The following is an 18,941-nucleotide window of genomic DNA, read 5'->3' as shown; positions in this document are numbered from 1 at the left end:
TTATGCACCTTACATCCCCTAAATCAACAGTGTGTGACACGCATGATAAAAAAATTTTTTAGAAATTAAGAGATCACTTTTTAAAGAATCATATTTGTAAATGTGCAAACAAAAATAATTCTGTGAATTCAAAATTGTACATTAATGAGCTGGGTAGATGGCTAGATGAAGAAAAGTACCTTTAAAAGGTTGACATATGATTTGTTTGTTTTTTCCCCATTTTCCCCAACCAAGAGGCCCACTTCAAATATAGTGTACACATTTTCCCAGCTGTCAGCTGTACTTATGGATTTTGAAAATGCTGTACTCTATATGGTCTTGGTGGGACCATAAGCTGTGGTACTCATACCATTAGATCTGGATAAATGTAGGATTTAGGCTTGTTGGTATGTATTTCAAAATTAAGCCAGCTGTAGTGTAAACTGAACAGTTTTAAGTTAACCTGTCTTATTTCAAACACTGAGCAATCTTAGTCTGAGAGTATAAAATTTTATGCAGATGTAAAAATCTTAGATAAAATGCCTCCTTGCATCTGGAAAGTCCTTGCATGAAGGGGCAGTAAACTGGAATGTAATATTATATATATATATATATATGTGTGTGTGTGTATAAAATGCATATCTGCCAAAAGGGCATCTACCATTTGTGTATTGAGGAGGAAACATTTCTGCATGGTTTTAAATATAGAATTTCTACAGCATTGTCAAATAATCATAAATACACTGCTGCTAAAAAAAAATTGTTTTTATGGACCCCTAGCCCCAAAAAAACTACTACCACCGACACACATTGTACAAAGTGCCAAGTCTGTCTCACACTGCGCATAGTGGTTTAGTGCACACTAAGAAATCCTCTCAAATGCTAATACTTTACTTCTTGTAATAACATTTCCCATGCTCAATTAGCACTCTGCTGTAGTACCCACTGCACTGGTGACTGCCCAAATTAAAAAAAAAAAAAAAATTTTTTTTTTTTTTTTTTTAGTTCTTGCCTCATGGGGCCCCCCTGGCTCATTGGGCCCCTGACAGGAGTCACCCCTGTCACCCCCTGATGGCGGCCCTGGCAGATACACTTAGCTTTGGTAGTTCCAGCACCAGGCAGCGATTTTCCAGTAGTATCTTCTGACTCAGTTGCAACGTGGGACATCTTGCAATATGTAATAGAAAAAACAACATATAAAGCAAAATTGATCAAATTCCTTAAATGACAGTTTCAGGAATGGGAAAAAATGCCAGTGAACAAGCTTCTAGCAACCAGAAGCAACAAATAATGAGACTTAAATAAAGTGGAGACAAATTTGACGCCCACAATATTTGGCGCCTAAATGCTATTAGCACCAAAAATGACGCCACATCCGGAACGCCGACATTTTTGGCGCGAAAAACATCAAAAATTACGCAACTTCCGGCGACACGTATGACGCCGGAAATAGAAAAAAAAATTTGCGCAAAGAAAGTCCACGCCAAGAATGACGCAATAAAATGAAGCATTTTCAGCCCCCGCGAGCCTAACAGCCCACAGGGAAAAAGTCAAATTTTAAGGTAAGATAAAAATGATATATTCAAATGCATTATCCCAAATATGAAACTGACTGTCTGAAATAAGGAAATGTTGAACATCCTGAGTCAAGGCAAATAAATGTTTGAATACATATATTTAGAACTTTATATAAAAGTGCCCAACCATAGCTTAGAGTGTCACAGAAAATAAGACTTACTTACCCCAGGACACTCATCTACATGTTGTAGAAAGCCAAACCAGTACTGAAACGAGAATCAGCAGAGGTAATGGTATATATAAGAGTATATCGTCGATCTGAAAAGGGAGGTAAGAGATGAATCTCTACGACCGATAACAGAGAACCCATGAAATAGACCCCGTAGAAGGAGATCATTGAATTCAAACAGGCAATACTCTCCTCACATCCCTCTGACATTCACTGCACGCTGAGAGGAAAACCGGGCTCCAACCTGCTGAGGAGCGCATATCAACGTAGAATCTAGCACAAACTTACTTCACCACCTCCATAGGAGGCAAAGTTTGTAAAACTGATTTGTGGGTGTGGTGAGGGGTGTATTTATAGGCATTTTGAGGTTTGGGAAACTTTGCCCCTCCTGGTAGGAATGTATATCCCATACGTCACTAGCTCATGGACTCTTGCTAATTACATGAAAGAAATGGAAATGATTTGGACCATTAAAATAAGCCATATTGACAATATTGCTAGTCCAACATTATTGCAACCCCAACATTAAATGTAAGCGTTTATGAAACGCTAGCCTGTATCTATGGGATAAATAACATGGACCTTAATTTATGATTTTTAAGCGAATATGTGCTAAACATACAATTATTTTGTTAATCTTCCTACTAAAATAACTTCCTCTGGCTGCCGACCACCAACTAATTTTTTTTTCATGAGGTGATGTTTATACCTCTTATCCAACAGCCGTTCTAGACATACAGCACTTAACAGTTGCATGGGATCAAGAGTGGGGGTAGCTTTTGGAAGGGCATTGTGTTACTCCATCTACTATTTTGTTGGGTCACCAACAGATTTTTCCAGTATTTTTTAGTGGACGACAGCTGGCAACCCTAAATACAGCCATTACATTAGTGCAACAAAACTATAATAACCACAGTAATTCCTGCAACAATATTTCAGTACCTGTAAGATTCATACTGAGGAAGCATTGCGGCCTTGCTGAAAATATGGAAGAGAACCAGTAATCATTTAATTAAGCTTCTCTACAGAAAGTAGTTTAGTAGATAAATGAAACAAAATTCTAGCAACATTTGTAGGAATAAAAAGGAACTGATAAGTCCATGGCATATACAGAACATTAGGTTAAGCTTTTTGAGTTTTAACATATTGGTTACTATCTTCTGTCATTATTTATGTTCCTTAAAAAATACTATTTCCAGGAAAGTCACGCTCTAAAAATTCCACTGAACAAAACACAGGAAATACAATGATGAATATGATAAATGAGTGAGCACTATATTTGCAGAGTCATTAACCCATGATTTTTAATCCAACATCCAGAACTAATCACTTCCTGACATCTTAATCATTGACTGCAGTGCCTAACTTTATTTAAGATATTTTGCAATAACTAATGGCATTTCATCTTTTCAACGGTATCTAAAAGCACATAATCAAAATTAATAGTTTATTATTTAGAGTTTTCAATTTGTGTATAAGGCAATCTGCCTAATCATTATAGCAGGTATCCTCGGGAGACCTTTGATTAGTCATTTTCTAATTTCAAAAAGGTAAATGATCTCAACCACAACTTGTTGGCACCAAATAGTAACAATCTACTTCAACTGCATTAGACAATTTTGGACAAAACCCTTTTATTGGAGATGGATCTTGCCAAAAAATGTAGTCATGATAAAACCTGTCATGCTGATAATTTTAATACAGGCTCCATAAGGAAATCAATAAAAGACAGTGCCTCGGTTATCCATATTTTTAATCTTTTGTGCAAATTATAAAAGCTTGTGTACTTTATTCATATATTTTGTGCTTATTTTTAGGGAATTGTCTCTTTCAATATGGTTTTGAATATAACTAGAAACCTAACCTAATATGAAAGAAACTGCAACCCTTTCAAATTGCAATAGATAAAGTTTACAAAAATCTCATTAAAGGAATGAACTATTAATTTCATATGAACCAGCAGAGTTCAAAGCAGAGGCCAAATATTTCATCCACTCGTACAGTAGATTTCAAAATCTTTCTGTGAATTATACTGATAAGCATACTGATTTCATTGGAGCTTTTTAATTTCTTCATCTTTTTCTTTATACCATTTAAATGGCCTGCATTTATTGTCCTTAGTCTCTGATTTTACAAGCTTTTCTGCTGCCTTTCCAGACAAATCACTTCTCAACTCAAACCCTACACAAAAGACACAAATAATTCATCAGTGTTGAGTAATATGGTTGTGTCAGTTGGAGAAACATAGATAGAAGATTACAAAGGAGGGTTCACTCTCCTGCTTACCTTCTGCACAAAAATAATAAAAACAGTTTGATGATCATCACAGTCAGCAATCGACTACATAAGAGCAGCAAATGATTTAGGCCAGTAGTCCATAAACATTTTCAGGTCACTGTCCCCTTGGTTTTATAAACTCACCATAAGCGCCCCCCCTAACATAACCCATGAAAGTAATATTCAGACTAGGGGCTCCATTTATTAAAGCCCAGACAGACAAGGTTTCGCCTCTGGGAACCTTGTCCACCGGGCATTGCGGTTGATTTAACATTGCACAAGAAATCTTATGATACCACCTTTTTAAAGTCGATAGTCAATGTGCAAGTGTCTTAGAAACCACATTTAGTAATTACTTTATTATTCAAAAACTGTTAATGTGATGGATGGGTTTGATTAAGTGATTCTAGCTACCCGATCTCTAGTTACATGTCATTGGCTCCTAGGGGTCTTAAATCACCATAGTCAGTGATCTGGCATTGATTTTTTTGCCTGGAGCATAGTTATACTACTCCACAAATAAATCAACTTTATAGAAAGTGTATTGTACTTATCAAAGTGTTATGTAGAGCACCACCAGATTATTTCTGATGACAGAAGATTAAAAACCTTAGATGGTTGACTGTGTACAAAGCTACTCAGACAAGCACAGCAGTTAATGTTAACAATATGTGCTAATGTACAGTGCTGACAAAACTAAGAATGCGCCTACAGTAACAAGTAGCTGTAATTTATTGCAGTGAGGCTGATTAACCTGATCATAGAAGAAAAACCTTGACAGCAAAGAGCAATAAAACAAATTACAAAGTGAGAAAGTTGTTTTGCTTTGCGCATCTAGGATAAAACACAACAAATTATGATAATTATACTTGGAGGGGCCTACTAGTAACCTCTTTCATTCTATTAGACTTACACCCCCTACGGGATTCCCAGTGCCCCCCTTCCACCTCTCATGCCTATTAGTCCCCCCCGCAGTAAAGTAGTCCCACCGCCCCCCAGGGGGCAGTACCGCCCACTTTTGGAAACAATGATTTTGGCTATTAATACGAATAAAGCTAAATTTTACAGTTAACCATAGATCAGTTGACAAATGTTTAGACCACTCTTAAAATAAGTAATTCCTTTCAACAATCTTAGTTTTAACTGCAGAATTTGTAGTGAGTTGACATAGACCTTTGGTTTAGACTTACTGAAAATGTAATAATAAAAATTGCTGTAGTGTAGCCAGGAGTCAACAAGGCTTATCGTGCTGTGAAAATTGCAACAAGCGCAAACCAGTCCAGCGGTCTCAGGTGTCCTATAGGAAACTTTATTCAGAACTAGGACATTTATAGCAAAGTTCCACTTTCCTTCCTTATACACCTTCTACAAGGCTGCTTAAGACAATGATCTCTACTACAGATGTTTTTCATCATTCCTGTGAGCTCTAAACAACACTTCTCAGACCTGAACAAGAATGCACAAAGCAAAAGGGCACTCCAATTTAAATGGCATAACATTAAATATAATTCACTTGCAAAAGCACATAAACTCAGTCCCTCAGATGATTGTGTCATGGGGTTAACACACCTGAAATGCACTGGGACTCAATGCAGACTATCAAGAATCAATATGTGTAAGAAACAAAACCACACACTATTTGTAAAGAAAGAGTTTTAATTATTATTAAACACAAAGGGTCAGATTACAAGTGGAGCACTAAATATAACGTGTGCGAAAGCGATATTTGCGCTTCACTGAGCTATTGTGTGCTGGTATTACAAGTTGAGCGCAATGCGAACGCGACATCCAATGGGAGCCTCCTAGTGCAGCGAAGGGGATATGTAGTGCAGCGAAGGGAATATGTAGTGCAGCGATGGCGAGCAAATACAAATGTATATGAATATATACATATATATTTATGTGTTTATATGTGTATTTAGACATAGTAACACAAATATATACTGTATGTATATAAGCATATACATATATATTTACAGGGAACACACAGTTTCCATAGAATGCAATGTAAAGGCACTTTTCAGTGCGTTTTTTTTTCTAGCACCCGCCTCTTTTAACCCCATATAACTGCTTTTTGCAGTTATTTTATTACAAAATAAAGATGCTACTATCTTTATATTTTAATAACATACACTAGACTGTATTTTGGGGGCATTTGGGGCACATTTATAAAATTAACCAGAGATCTCACGGTAGCAATAACCAGCCACTTGTAAAGTTGCCCATTTGCGGGCGCGTGATAAATTAGGGATCCACTAGTAATCTAGTCCAACATGTGGTGTATACTAATTAGCTCACCACATCCCAACACCAAAAATAGAATATTAATTCACAACAATAGTAAAAAGCATATCTGAAATGTAAAATATTTGAAACTTTATATCAATAACCATTATATTCAGACCTGCCTTCACTACTTTCCCGTTGATTACACAAAATCTGCAGACAAAAACTCCAGTCCTAGTTTACAGGAGCGCCAGAATGTCCACTTCAGCTGTATTTTTTTATAATGACAATTACTTACCTGGCTAAGGATCCTTCCAGATTTCCCACCGGTTTTCTCCATAAGATCAAATATTGGAAAATTCCAATTGTCCAATTTTTCCAATAACGATTCTTGATCTTCAGTTAGCGTCAGTTCAAGAGAAGACTCTTCCTCCATCTACAGATTAATAACTCATATTACTGAATTATGTCTATTAAATGTACATAACCACACATAAATTCATATTACTGAATTAAATTAAATGTACATAACTACACATATAAACTCATATTACTGAATTAAATTAAATGTACATAACCACACATATAAACTCATATTACTGAATTAAATTAAATGTACATAACTACACATATAAACTCATATTACTGAATTAAATTAAATGTACATAACTACACATATAAGCCCATTTTACTGAATTAAATTAAATGTACATAACTACACATATAAGCCCATTTTACTGAATTAAATTAAATGTACATAACTACACATATAAGCCCATTTTACTGAATTAAATTAAATGTACATAACTGCACATATAAATTAATATTACTGAATTATGTTTATTAAATGTACATAACTACACATATAAACTCATATTATTGAATTAAATGTACATAACTACACATAAACTCATATTTTAAACAATTATAAACCTATCTGACACGAGTAGTGAGGCACAAACACATAAATTAAAATAATATAATGAAAAAGCAATGTATATGGATACTCGGATACACCCTAAAACCATGAGTAATGTAGTTCTAAGTATACACAAAATTAGATTCATATTTACCAACAAATCAATTTCTTCGATTTTAAAGTGACGGTACATGATGTGACATTCTTTATGATTGGGTAAATTAATTTTCCATTACCTGAAGTAGGCGAAATCTTTAAATTCAAATGCAATTTGCTGGTTCTTGCCCTGTTTTAGCTTACTTATAGCCATGCTGTTGGAGATATACAGCAAAGTTTATCAACTCCAGTTCACAAGAACCCCTAACAGGACAGATTTTCACGGTAGCTTAAAGGGACAGTCTAGTCCAAAATAAACTTTTATGATTCAGATACTGCATGTCATTTTAAAAAAAACTTCCCAATTTACTTTTATCACCAAATTTGCTTTGTTTTCTTGGTATTCTTAGTTGAAAACTAAACCTAGGAGGTTCATATGCTAATTTCTTAGACCTTGAAAACCGCCTCTATGTGAAAGCATTTTGACAGTTTTTCACCACTAGAGGGTGTAAGTTCATGGGTGTCATATAAATAACACTATGCTCATGCACGTGGAGTTATCTAGGAGTCAGCACTGATTGGCTAAAATGCAAGTCTGTCAAAAGAACTGAAATAAGGGGGCAGTCTGAAGAGGTTTAGATACAGGGTAATCACAGAGGAAAAAAGTATATTAATATAACTGAGATAAGGGGCGATCTGTAGAGGCTTAGATACAAGGTAATCACAAAAGTTAAAAAAGTAAATTTATGCTTACCTGATAAATTGATTTCTTCTATGATCCGACGAAGGATTCGACCGAAGGTATAGGAAGAAAAATGAGAAACTAAAAGGTGCAGAGGTGACTGAAGTTTTAAATAAAAAAAAATATAATCTGTCTTAAACTGACAGGGAGGACAGGGAGGGCCGTGGATTCGTCGTATCATAGAAGAAATCAATTTATCAGGTAAGCATAAATTTACTTTTCTTCTATAAGATACAACGAGTCCATGGATTCATCCTTTACTTGTGGGATACAATACCAAAGCTACAGGACACGGATGAACGGGAGGGACAAGATAGATACCTAAACAGAAGGCACCACTGCTTGAAGAACTTTTCTCCCAAAAATAGCCTCCGAAGAAACAAAAGTATCAAATTTGTAAAATTTGAAAAGGTATGAAGGGAAGACCACGTCGCAGCCTTACAAATCTGTTCAACAGAAGCATCGTTTTTAAAAGCCCATGTGGAAGCCACCACTCTAGTAGAATGAGCTGTAATCCTTTCAGGAGGCTGCTGTCCAGCAGTCTCGTATGCCAAACGGATGATGCTTTTCAGCCAAAAAGAAAGAGAGGTAGCCGTAGCTTTTTGACCTCTACGTTTTCCAGAATAGACAACAAACAAAGAAGATGTTTGACGGAAATCTTTGGTCGCTTGCAAGTAAAACTTCAAAGCACGAACCACGTCCAAGTTGTGCAACAGACGCTCCTTCTTAGAGGAAGGATTAGGACAAAGAGAAGGAACAACAATTTCCTGATTAATATTCTTATTAGTAACAACCTTAGGAAGGAATCCAGGTTTGGTACGCAAAACCACCTTATCAGCATGGAAAACAAGGTAAGGTAAGTCGCATTGCAATGGAGATAGTTCAGAAACTTTTCGAGCCGAAGAGATAGCAACTAAAAACAGAACTTTCCAAGATAGAAGCTTAATATCTATGGAATGCATAGGTTCAAAGGGAACCCCTTGAAGAACTTTAAGAACTAAATTCAAACTCCATGGCGGAGCAACAGGTTTAAACACAGGCTTGATTCTAACTAAAGCCTGACAGAACGACTGAACGTCTGGAACATCTGCCAGACGCTTGTGCAGTAAAATTGATGAAGCAGATATCTGTCCCTTTAGGGAACTAGCTGATAGCCCCTTCTCCAATCCTTCTTGGCGAAAGGACAAAATCCTAGGAATCCTGATCTTACTCCATGAGTAGCCTTTGGATTCGCACCAATAAAGATATTTACGCCATATCTTATGATACATTTTCTTAGTGACAGGCTTTCGAGCCTGAATCAAGGTATCTATGACCGACTCAGAGAATCCCCGCTTGGATAAAATCAAGCGTTCAATCTCCAGGCAGTCAGACGCAGAGAAACTAGATTTGGATGCTGGAACGGACCTTGAATCAGAAGGTCCTGTCTCAGTGGCAGAGTCCATGGTGGAAGAGATGACATGTCCACCAGGTCTGCATACCAAGTCCTGCGTGGCCACGCAGGTGCTATCAAAATCATCAAAGCTCTCTCCTGTTTAATTCTGGCAATCAAACAAGGAAGGAGAGGAAATGGCGGAAACACATAAGCCAGGTTGAACGACCAGGGTACTGCTAAAGCATCTATCAGTACTGCCTGAGGATCCCTTGATCTGGACCTGTAACAAGGAAGTTTGGCGTTCTGACGAGACGCCATTAGATCCAATTCTGGTGTGCCCCATTGCTGAATCAATTATGCAAACACCTCCGGATGGAGTTCCCACTCCCCCGGATGAAAAGTCTGACGACTTAGAAACTCTGCTTCCCAGTTCTCCACTCCTGGGATATAGATTGCTCATAGATGGCAAGAGTGAGTCTCTGCCCATCAAATTATTTTGGTAACCTCCATCATCGCTAGAGAACTCTTTTGTTCCCCCCTGATGATTGATATATGCTACAGTCGTGATATTGTCTGACTGGAATCTTATGAATCTGGCCGAAGCCAGCTGAGGCCACGCATGAAGCACGTTGAATTTCGCTCTCAGTTCTAGAATATTTATCGGGAGGAGAGCCTCCTCCTGAGTCCACAAACCCTGTGCTTTCAGGGAATTCCAGACTGCACCCCAGCCCAATAGGCTGGCGTCCGTCGTCACTATGACCTGCGGAAACACATTGCCTGGGACAGATGATCCTGTGACAACCACCAAAGAAGAGAGTCTCTGGTCTCTTGATCCAGATTTATCTGAGGAGATAAATCTGCATAATCCCCATTCCACTGTTTGAGCATGCATAGTTGTAGTGGTCTGAGATGCAAGCGAGCAAACGGAACTATGTCCATTGCCGCTACCATTAGTCCGATTACCTCCATACACTGAGCCACTGACTGCTGAGGAATGGAATGAAGAGCTTGGCAGGTGGTTAAAATCTTTTATTTCCTGACCTCCGTCAGAAAAACTTTTATGTCCACCGAATCTATCAGAGTTCCCAGGAATGGAACTCTTGTGAGAGGGATAAGTGAACTCTTTTACGTTCACCTTTCACCCGTGAGATCTTAGAAAAGCCAACACGATGTCCGTGTGAGACTTGGCTAGTTGGTAAGTTGACACCTGAATTAAGATATCGTCCAGATAAGGCGCCACTGCTATGCCCCGCTGCCTTAGAACCACTAGAAGGGACAATAGCACCTTGTGAAAATTCTGGGAGCTGTAGCCAACTCGAAGGGAAGAGCCACAAACTGGTAATGTTTGTCCAGAAAGGCGAACCTGAGGAACTGGTGATGATCTTTGTGGATAGGGATGTGTAGATATGCATCCTTTAAGTCCACGGTGGTCATATATTGACCCTTCTGGATCATTGGTAAAATAGTCCGAATGGTCTCCATCTTGAAGGATGGGACTCTGAGGAATTTGTTTAGGATCTTAAGATCTAAAATTGGTCTGAAGGTTCCCTCTTATTTGGGAACCACAAACAGATTGGAGTAAAACCCCTGCCCCTGTTCTGTTTTCGGAACTGGGCGGATCACTCCCATGGTATATAGGTCTTCTACATAGCGTAAGAATGCCTCTCTTTTTGTCTGGTTTACAGACAATTGAGAAAGATGGAATCTCCCCCTTGGAGGAGAATCTTTGAAATCTAGAAGATACCCCTGGGTTAAGATTTCTAAAGCCCAGGAGTCCTGAACGTCTCTTGCCCAAGCCTGAGCAAAGAGAGAAAGTCTGCCCCCTACTAGATCCGGTCCCGGATCGGGGGGCTACCCCTTCATGCTGTCTTGGTGGCAGCAGCGGGCTTCTTGGCCTGTTTACCTTTGTTCCAAGTCTGGTTAGGTCTCCAGACTGACTTGGATTGAGCAAAATTCCCCACTTGTTTTGCAGCAGGAGAAGAGGTAGAGGGACCACCTTTGAAGTTTCGAAAGGAACGAAAATTATTTTGTTTGGTCCACATCTTATTTGTCTTATCCTGAGGAAGGGCATGGCCTTTTCCTCCAGTGATGTCTGAAATGATCTCTTTCAGTTCAGGCCCGAATAGGGTCTTACCTTTGAAAGGGATGGCTAAAAGCTTAGATTTTGATGACACATCACAGACCAGGACTTAAGCCATAACGCTCTACGCGCTAAAATGGCAAAACCTGAATTCTTTGCCGCTAATTTAGCCAGTTGAAAAGCGGCATCTGTAATGAAAGAATTAGCTAGCTTGAGAGCCCTAATTCTATCCAGAATATCATCTAATGGGGTCTCCACCTGAAGAGCCTCCTCCAGAGCCTCGAACCAAAAAGCAGCTGCAGTAGTTACAGGAACAATGCACGCTATAGGTTGCAGAAGAAAACCCTGATGAACAAATATTTTCTTTAGGAGACCCTCTAATTTTTTATCCATAGGATCTTTGAAAGCACAAAAGTCCTCAAAAGGTATAGTTAGTTAACTATAGTTAGTTACGCTTAGCCAGGGTAGAAATAGCTCCCTCCACCTTAGGGACCGTCTGCCACGAATCCCGCATGGTGTTTGATATGGGAAACATTTTCTTAAAAGTAGGAGGGGGAGCAAACGGAATACCTGGTCTATCCCACTCCTTAGTAACAATGTCCGAAATCCTCTTAGGGACCGGAAAAACATCAGTGTAGGCAGGAACCTCTAGATATCTGTCCATTTTACACAATTTCTCTGGAACTACAATAGGGTCACAATCATCCAGAGTCGCTAAAACCTCCCTGAGCAACAAGCGGAGGTGTTCTAGTTTAAATTTAAAAGCCGTCATATCTGAGACTGTCTGAGGGAACATCTTTCCTGAATCAGAAATCTCTCCCTCAGACAGCAAATCCCTCACCCCCAACTCAGAACATTGTGAGGGTACATCGGATATGGCTAATAAAGCGAAAGAGGGCTCAGCATTTGTTCTCACACCAGACCTACTGCGCTTCCCCTGCAACCCAGGCAGCTTAGATAAAACCTCTGTGAGGGTAGTATTCATAACTGCGGCCATATCTTGCAGGGTGAAAGAATTAGACGCACTAGAAGTACTTGGCGTCGCTTGTGCGGGCGTTAAAGGTTGTGACACTTGGGGAGAATTAGATGGCATAACCTGATTCCCTTCTGACTGAGAATCATCCTGCGGCATTCTTTTATTAGCTAAGATATGTTCTTTGAAATTTATTGACCTTTCAGTGCATGAGGGACACATTCTAAGTGGGGGTTCCACAATGGCTTCTAAACAAATTGAACATTGACTTTCCTCAATGTCAGACATGTTGAACAGGCTAGTAATGACCACAAACAAGCTTGAAAACACTTCATTTAGTGAAAAAAATAACAATCTTAAAAAACGGTACTGCGCCTTTAAGAGAAAAAAAGCATACACGTTCTGCAAAACTGCTTTAAAATACACCAATCTTTTCAAATTTTTGATATAAGACTCAATTTGTGTAGTTAAGTTTGCCCCACAAGAAAAACAAAAATGTAACCCTTTATTGTGAAAACCGGATCGATAATAAGGCCTAAATCCGGAAAAAACACCCCCAGCACCTCGCCACAGCCCTGCTGTGGTGCCTACCTGCCCTCAGGGATTGGAAAAATGGGGATAAAGCTTCGATTTGGCCCAATACTTCCACAAGGGTCCTCCGGAGTTGGAGCTTGCTGCTTGCTTAGTAAATACAACTGCGCATCTGAGGCGCGAAAATAGGCTCCGCCATTTCACTCGATGTTTTGTAGGTCTAAATGAACCACACCATAGCGGTTCCAAACTAGCCATGTGGGTTCTGAGACCCAAAAAATAAGCCAAGTGTACCCTCAATAAAGTTGCCAAAAAACGTTATTGCCCAAAAAACGTTAACAGCACTCCCAGTTCACAAAACGTTTGCCCACAAACATTCAAAACTCAGTGTCAACCATTTTTTAATTAGCCCCTTATGCAAGCTTAGTAATACCTTTCTATAACTCTTAGGATTACTGCTTACCCTTACCCTCATGGGGATACTGTCAGCCTTTCTGAAATACCACAGTCTGTCCAGAAAAAATGACTGAACATACCTTACTGCTATATAGCATGAAAACGTTCCTCACACTGAAGTTTCTTGTACCCCTCAGCCTCTGTGGGAACTGTTCTGGATCTTAGTGACAAATGCTAAGATCATCAGCCTCCAGGCAGAAGTCTTCATCCATCTGCTGCCTGAGAGTAAATAGTACACACCGGTACCATTTTAAATAAAAAACTCTTGCTTGAAGAAAATAAAAACTAACATTTTATCACCTCTTTCACTTTACCCTTCTTAGTACTTAGAGTAGGCAAAGAGAATGACTGGGGGATGGAGCTAAGGGAGGAGCTATATAGACAGCTCTGCTGTGGTGCTCTTTGCCACTTCCTGTTAGCAGGAGGATAATATCCCACAAGTAAAGGATGAATCCGTGGACTCGTCGTACCTTATAGAAGAAATTATGTTTTCTTTCATACGGGTGTGAGAGTCCATGATCCATTAATCCTGGGAACTAACACTCACGCCATGTCCACGAGTAATACCTTAAAGGGATGTGTTTAAAAACATTAAAAACATTTTTTTCACTGAGAAATTAAATCCACAACCCCAATAAAAATAATTAAAACTGAGACAACTGCCTAAAGAACCTTCCTACAGAAGGCTGTCTTAGAAGAAGCAAACACATCAAGATGGTAATATTTTGTAAAAGTATGCAAAGAAGACCAAGTAGCTGTCTTGCAAATATGGTCAACTAAAGCCTCATTCTTAATGACGTCTTATATTGTCATTTTGTTTAGTACAGCTCTGACATGTCTTATGTTGTCATTTTGTTTAGCACAGCTCTGACATGTCTTATGTTGTCATTTTGTTTAGTACAACTCTGACATGTCTTATGTTGTCATTTTGTTTAGTACTACTCTGGCATATCTTATGTTGTCATTTTGTTTAGTATAACTCTGGCATGTCTTATGTTGCCATTTTGTTTAGTACAACTCTGGCATGTCTTATGTCGTCATTTTGTTTAGTACAACTCTGGCACGTCTTATGTCGTCATTTTGTTTAGTACAACTCTGGCACGTCTTATGTTGTCATTTTGTTTAGTATAACTCTGGCATGTCTTATGTTGTCATTTTGTTTAGTACAACTCTGGCATTTCTTATGTCGTCATTTTGTTTAGTACAACTCTGGCATGTCTTATGTTGTCATTTTGTTTAGTACAACTCTGGCACGTCTTATGTCGTCATTTTGTTTAGTACAACTCTGGCACGTCTTATGTCGTCATTTTGTTTAGTACAACTCTGGCATGTCTTATGTTGTCATTGTGTTTAGTACAACTCTGACATGTCTTATGTTGTCATTTTGTTTAGTACAGCTCTGACATGTCTTATGTTGTCATTTTGTTTAGTACAGCTCTGACATGTCTTATGTCGTCATTTTGTTTAGTACAACTCTGGCACGTCTTATGTCGTCATTTTGTTTAGTACAACTCTGGCATGTCTTATGTTGTCATTTTGTTTAGTACAGCTCTGACATGTCTTATGTTGTCATTTTGTTTGGTAAAACTCTGACATGTCTTATGTTGTCATTTTGTTTAGTATAACTCTGGCATGTCTTATGTTGTCATTTTGTTTAGTACAGCTCTGACATGTCTTATGTTGTCATTTTGTTTGGTACAACTATGACATGTTCTATGTTGTCATTTTGTTTAGTACAACTCTGACATGTCTTATGTTGTCATTTTGTTTGGTACAACTCTGGCATGTCTTATGTTGTCATTTTGTTTAGTATAACTCTGACATGTCTTATGTTGTCATTTTGTTTAGTACAGCTCTGACATGTCTTATATGTTGTCATTTTGTTTAGTACAACTCTGGCATGTCTTATGTTGTCATTGTGTTTAGTATAACTCTGGCATGTCTTATGTTGTCATTTTGTTTAGTACAACTCTGGCATGTCTTATGTTGTCATTGTGTTTAGTATAACTCTGGCACGTCTTATGTTGTCATTGTGTTTAGTACAACTCTGGCATGTCTTATGTTGTCATTTTGTTTAGTACAACTCTGGCACGTCTTATGTTGTCATTGTGTTTAGTACAGCTCTGATATGTCTTATGTTGTCATTTTGTTTGGTACAACTCTGGCATGTCTTATGTTGTCATTTTGTTTAGTATAACTCTGACATGTCTTATGTTGTCATTTTGTTTAGTACAGCTCTGACATGTCTTATATGTTGTCATTTTGTTTAGTACAACTCTGGCATGTCTTATGTTGTCATTGTGTTTAGTATAACTCTGGCACGTCTTATGTTGTCATTGTGTTTAGTACAACTCTGGCATGTCTTATGTTGTCATTTTGTTTAGTACAACTCTGGCACGTCTTATGTTGTCATTTTGTTTAGTACAGCTCTGGCATGTCTTATGTTGTCATTGTGTTTAGTACAGCTCTGACATGTCTTATGTTGTCATTTTGTTTAGTACAGCTCTGGCATGTCTTATGTTGTCATTTTGTTTAGTACAACTCTGGCACGTCTTATGTTGTCATTGTGTTTAGTACAACTCTGGCATGTCTTATGTTGTCATTGTGTTTAGTACAACTCTGACATGTCTTATGTCGTCATTTTGTTTAGTATAACTCTGGCACGTCTTATGTTGTCATTGTGTTTAGTACAACTCTGGCATGTCTTATGTTGTCATTGTGTTTAGTACAACTCTGACATGTCTTATGTCGTCATTTTGTTTAGTACAACTCTGACATGTCTTATGTTGTCATTGTGTTTAGTACAACTCTGGCATGTCTTATGTTGTCATTTTGTTTAGTACAACTCTGGCACGTCTTATGTTGTCATTGTGTTTAGTACAGCTCTGACATGTCTTATGTTGTCATTTTGTTTGGTACAACTCTGGCATGTCTTATGTTGTCATTTTGTTTAGTATAACTCTGACATGTCTTATGTTGTCATTTTGTTTAGTACAGCTCTGACATGTCTTATATGTTGTCATTTTGTTTAGTACAACTCTGGCATGTCTTATGTTGTCATTGTGTTTAGTATAACTCTGGCATGTCTTATGTTGTCATTTTGTTTAGTACAACTCTGGCATGTCTTATGTTGTCATTGTGTTTAGTATAACTCTGGCACGTCTTATGTTGTCATTGTGTTTAGTACAACTCTGGCATGTCTTATGTTGTCATTTTGTTTAGTACAGCTCTGGCACGTCTTATGTTGTCATTTTGTTTAGTACAGCTCTGGCATGTCTTATGTTGTCATTGTGTTTAGTACAGCTCTGACATGTCTTATGTTGTCATTTTGTTTAGTACAGCTCTGGCATGTCTTATGTTGTCATTTTGTTTAGTACAACTCTGGCACGTCTTATGTTGTCATTGTGTTTAGTACAACTCTGGCATGTCTTATGTTGTCATTGTGTTTAGTACAACTCTGACATGTCTTATGTCATCATTTTGTTTAGTATAACTCTGGCACGTCTTATGTTGTCATTGTGTTTAGTACAACTCTGGCATGTCTTATGTTGTCATTGTGTTTAGTACAACTCTGACATGTCTTATGTCGTCATTTTGTTTAGTACAACTCTGACATGTCTTATGTTGTCATTGTGTTTAGTACAACTCTGACATGTCTTATGTTGTCATTTTGTTTAGTACAACTCTGGCATGTCTTATGTTGTCATTTTGTTTAGTATAACTCTGGCATGTCTTATGTTGTCATTTAGTTTGGTACAACTCTGGCATGTCTTATGTTGTCATTTTGTTTGGTTCAACTATGACATGTTCTATGTTGTCATTTTGTTTAGTACAGCTCTGGCATGTCTTATGTTGTCATTTTGTTTAGTACAACTCTGGCATGTCTTATGTTGTCATTTTGTTTAGTACAGCTCTGACATGTCTTATGTTGTCATTTTGTTTAGTACAACTCTGGCATGTCTTATGTTGTCATTTTGTTTAGTACAGCTCTGACATGTCTTATGTTGTCATTTTGTTTAGTACAACTCTGACATGTCTTATGTTGTCATTTTGTTTAGTATAACTCTGGCATGTCTTATGTTGTCATTTAGTTTGGTACAACTCTGGCATGTCTTACGTTGTCATTTTGTTTGGTTCAACTATGACATGTTCTATGTTGTCATTTTGTTTAGTACAGCTCTGGCATGTCTTATGTTGTCATTTTGTTTAGTACAACTCTGGCATGTCTTACGTTGTCATTTTGTTTGGTTCAACTATGACATGTTCTATGTTGTCATTTTGTTTAGTACAGCTCTGGCATGTCTTATGTTGTCATTTTGTTTAGTACAACTCTGGCATGTCTTACGTTGTCATTTTGTTTGGTTCAACTATGACATGTTCTATGTTGTCATTTTGTTTAGTACAACTCTGGCATGTCTTATGTTGTCATTTTGTTTAGTACAGCTCTGACATGTCTTATGTTGTCATTTTGTTTAGTACAACTCTGGCATGTCTTATGTTGTCATTTTGTTTAGTACAACTCTGGCATGTCTTATGTTGTCATTTTGTTTAGTCCAACTCTGACATGTCTTATGTTGTCATTTTGTTTAGTACAACTCTGGCACGTCTTATGTTGTCATTTTGTTTAGTATAACTCTGGCACGTCTTATGTTGTCATTGTGTTTAGTACAGCTCTGGCACGTCTTATGTTGTCATTTTGTTTAGTCCAACTCTGACATGTCTTATGTTGTCATTTTGTTTAGTACAGCTCTGGCACGTCTTATGTTGTCATTTTGTTTAGTACAACTCTGGCATGTCTTATGTTGTCATTTTGTTTAGTACAACTCTGGCACGTCTTATGTTGTCATTTTGTTTAGTATAACTCTGGCACGTCTTATGTTGTCATTGTGTTTAGTACAGCTCTGGCACGTCTTATGTTGTCATTTTGTTTAGTCCAACTCTGACATGTCTTATGTTGTCATTTTGTTTAGTCCAACTCTGACATGTCTTATGTTGTCATTTTGTTTAGCACAGCTCTGACATGTCTTATGTTGTCATTGTGTTTAGTCCAACTCTGGCATGTCTTATGTTGTCATTTTGTTTAGCACAGCTCTGACATGTCTTATGTTGTCATTTTGTTTAGTACAACTCTGGCATGTCTTATGTTGTCATTTTGTTTAGTACAGCTCTGGCATGTCTTATGTTGTCATTGTGTTTAGTACAGCTCTGGCACGTCTTATGTTGTCATTTTGTTTAGTACAACTCTGGCACGTCTTATGTTGTCATTTTGTTTAGTACAACTCTGGCACGTCTTATGTTGTCATTGTGTTTAGTACAGCTCTGGCATGTCTTATGTTGTCATTGTGTTTAGTACAGCTCTGGCATGTCTTATGTTGTCATTGTGTTTAGTACAACTCTGGCATGTCTTATGTTGTCATTTTGTTTAGTACAACTCTGGCACGTCTTATGTTGTCATTTTGTTTAGTACAACTCTGGCACGTCTTATGTTGTCATTTTGTTTAGTACAGCTCTGACATGTCTTATGTTGTCATTTTGTTTAG

The 18,941-nt window shown here is 37.9% G+C and overlaps 1 protein-coding gene across 2 annotated transcripts in view; it reads right to left on the bottom strand.

Annotated features, from left to right (window-relative positions):
- PDE3B (phosphodiesterase 3B) overlaps positions 1 to 18,941 on the bottom strand; it is a 569,714-nt gene that overhangs the window by 86,103 nt on the left and 464,670 nt on the right. For both annotated transcript variants that reach the window (XM_053720621.1, XM_053720622.1), the window contains exon 9: positions 6,528 to 6,665. In XM_053720621.1, the coding sequence (XP_053576596.1) occupies positions 6,528 to 6,665 (138 nt within the window). The remainder of the gene's footprint in view (positions 1 to 6,527; positions 6,666 to 18,941) is intronic.

Source organism: Bombina bombina, chromosome 7 (genome assembly GCF_027579735.1).
Source record: "Bombina bombina isolate aBomBom1 chromosome 7, aBomBom1.pri, whole genome shotgun sequence".
NCBI classification, from domain to species: Eukaryota; Metazoa; Chordata; class Amphibia; order Anura; family Bombinatoridae; genus Bombina; species Bombina bombina.
Note: the sequence above shows the minus strand (reverse complement) of the source record. Positions and strands in the feature narration are given on the sequence as shown.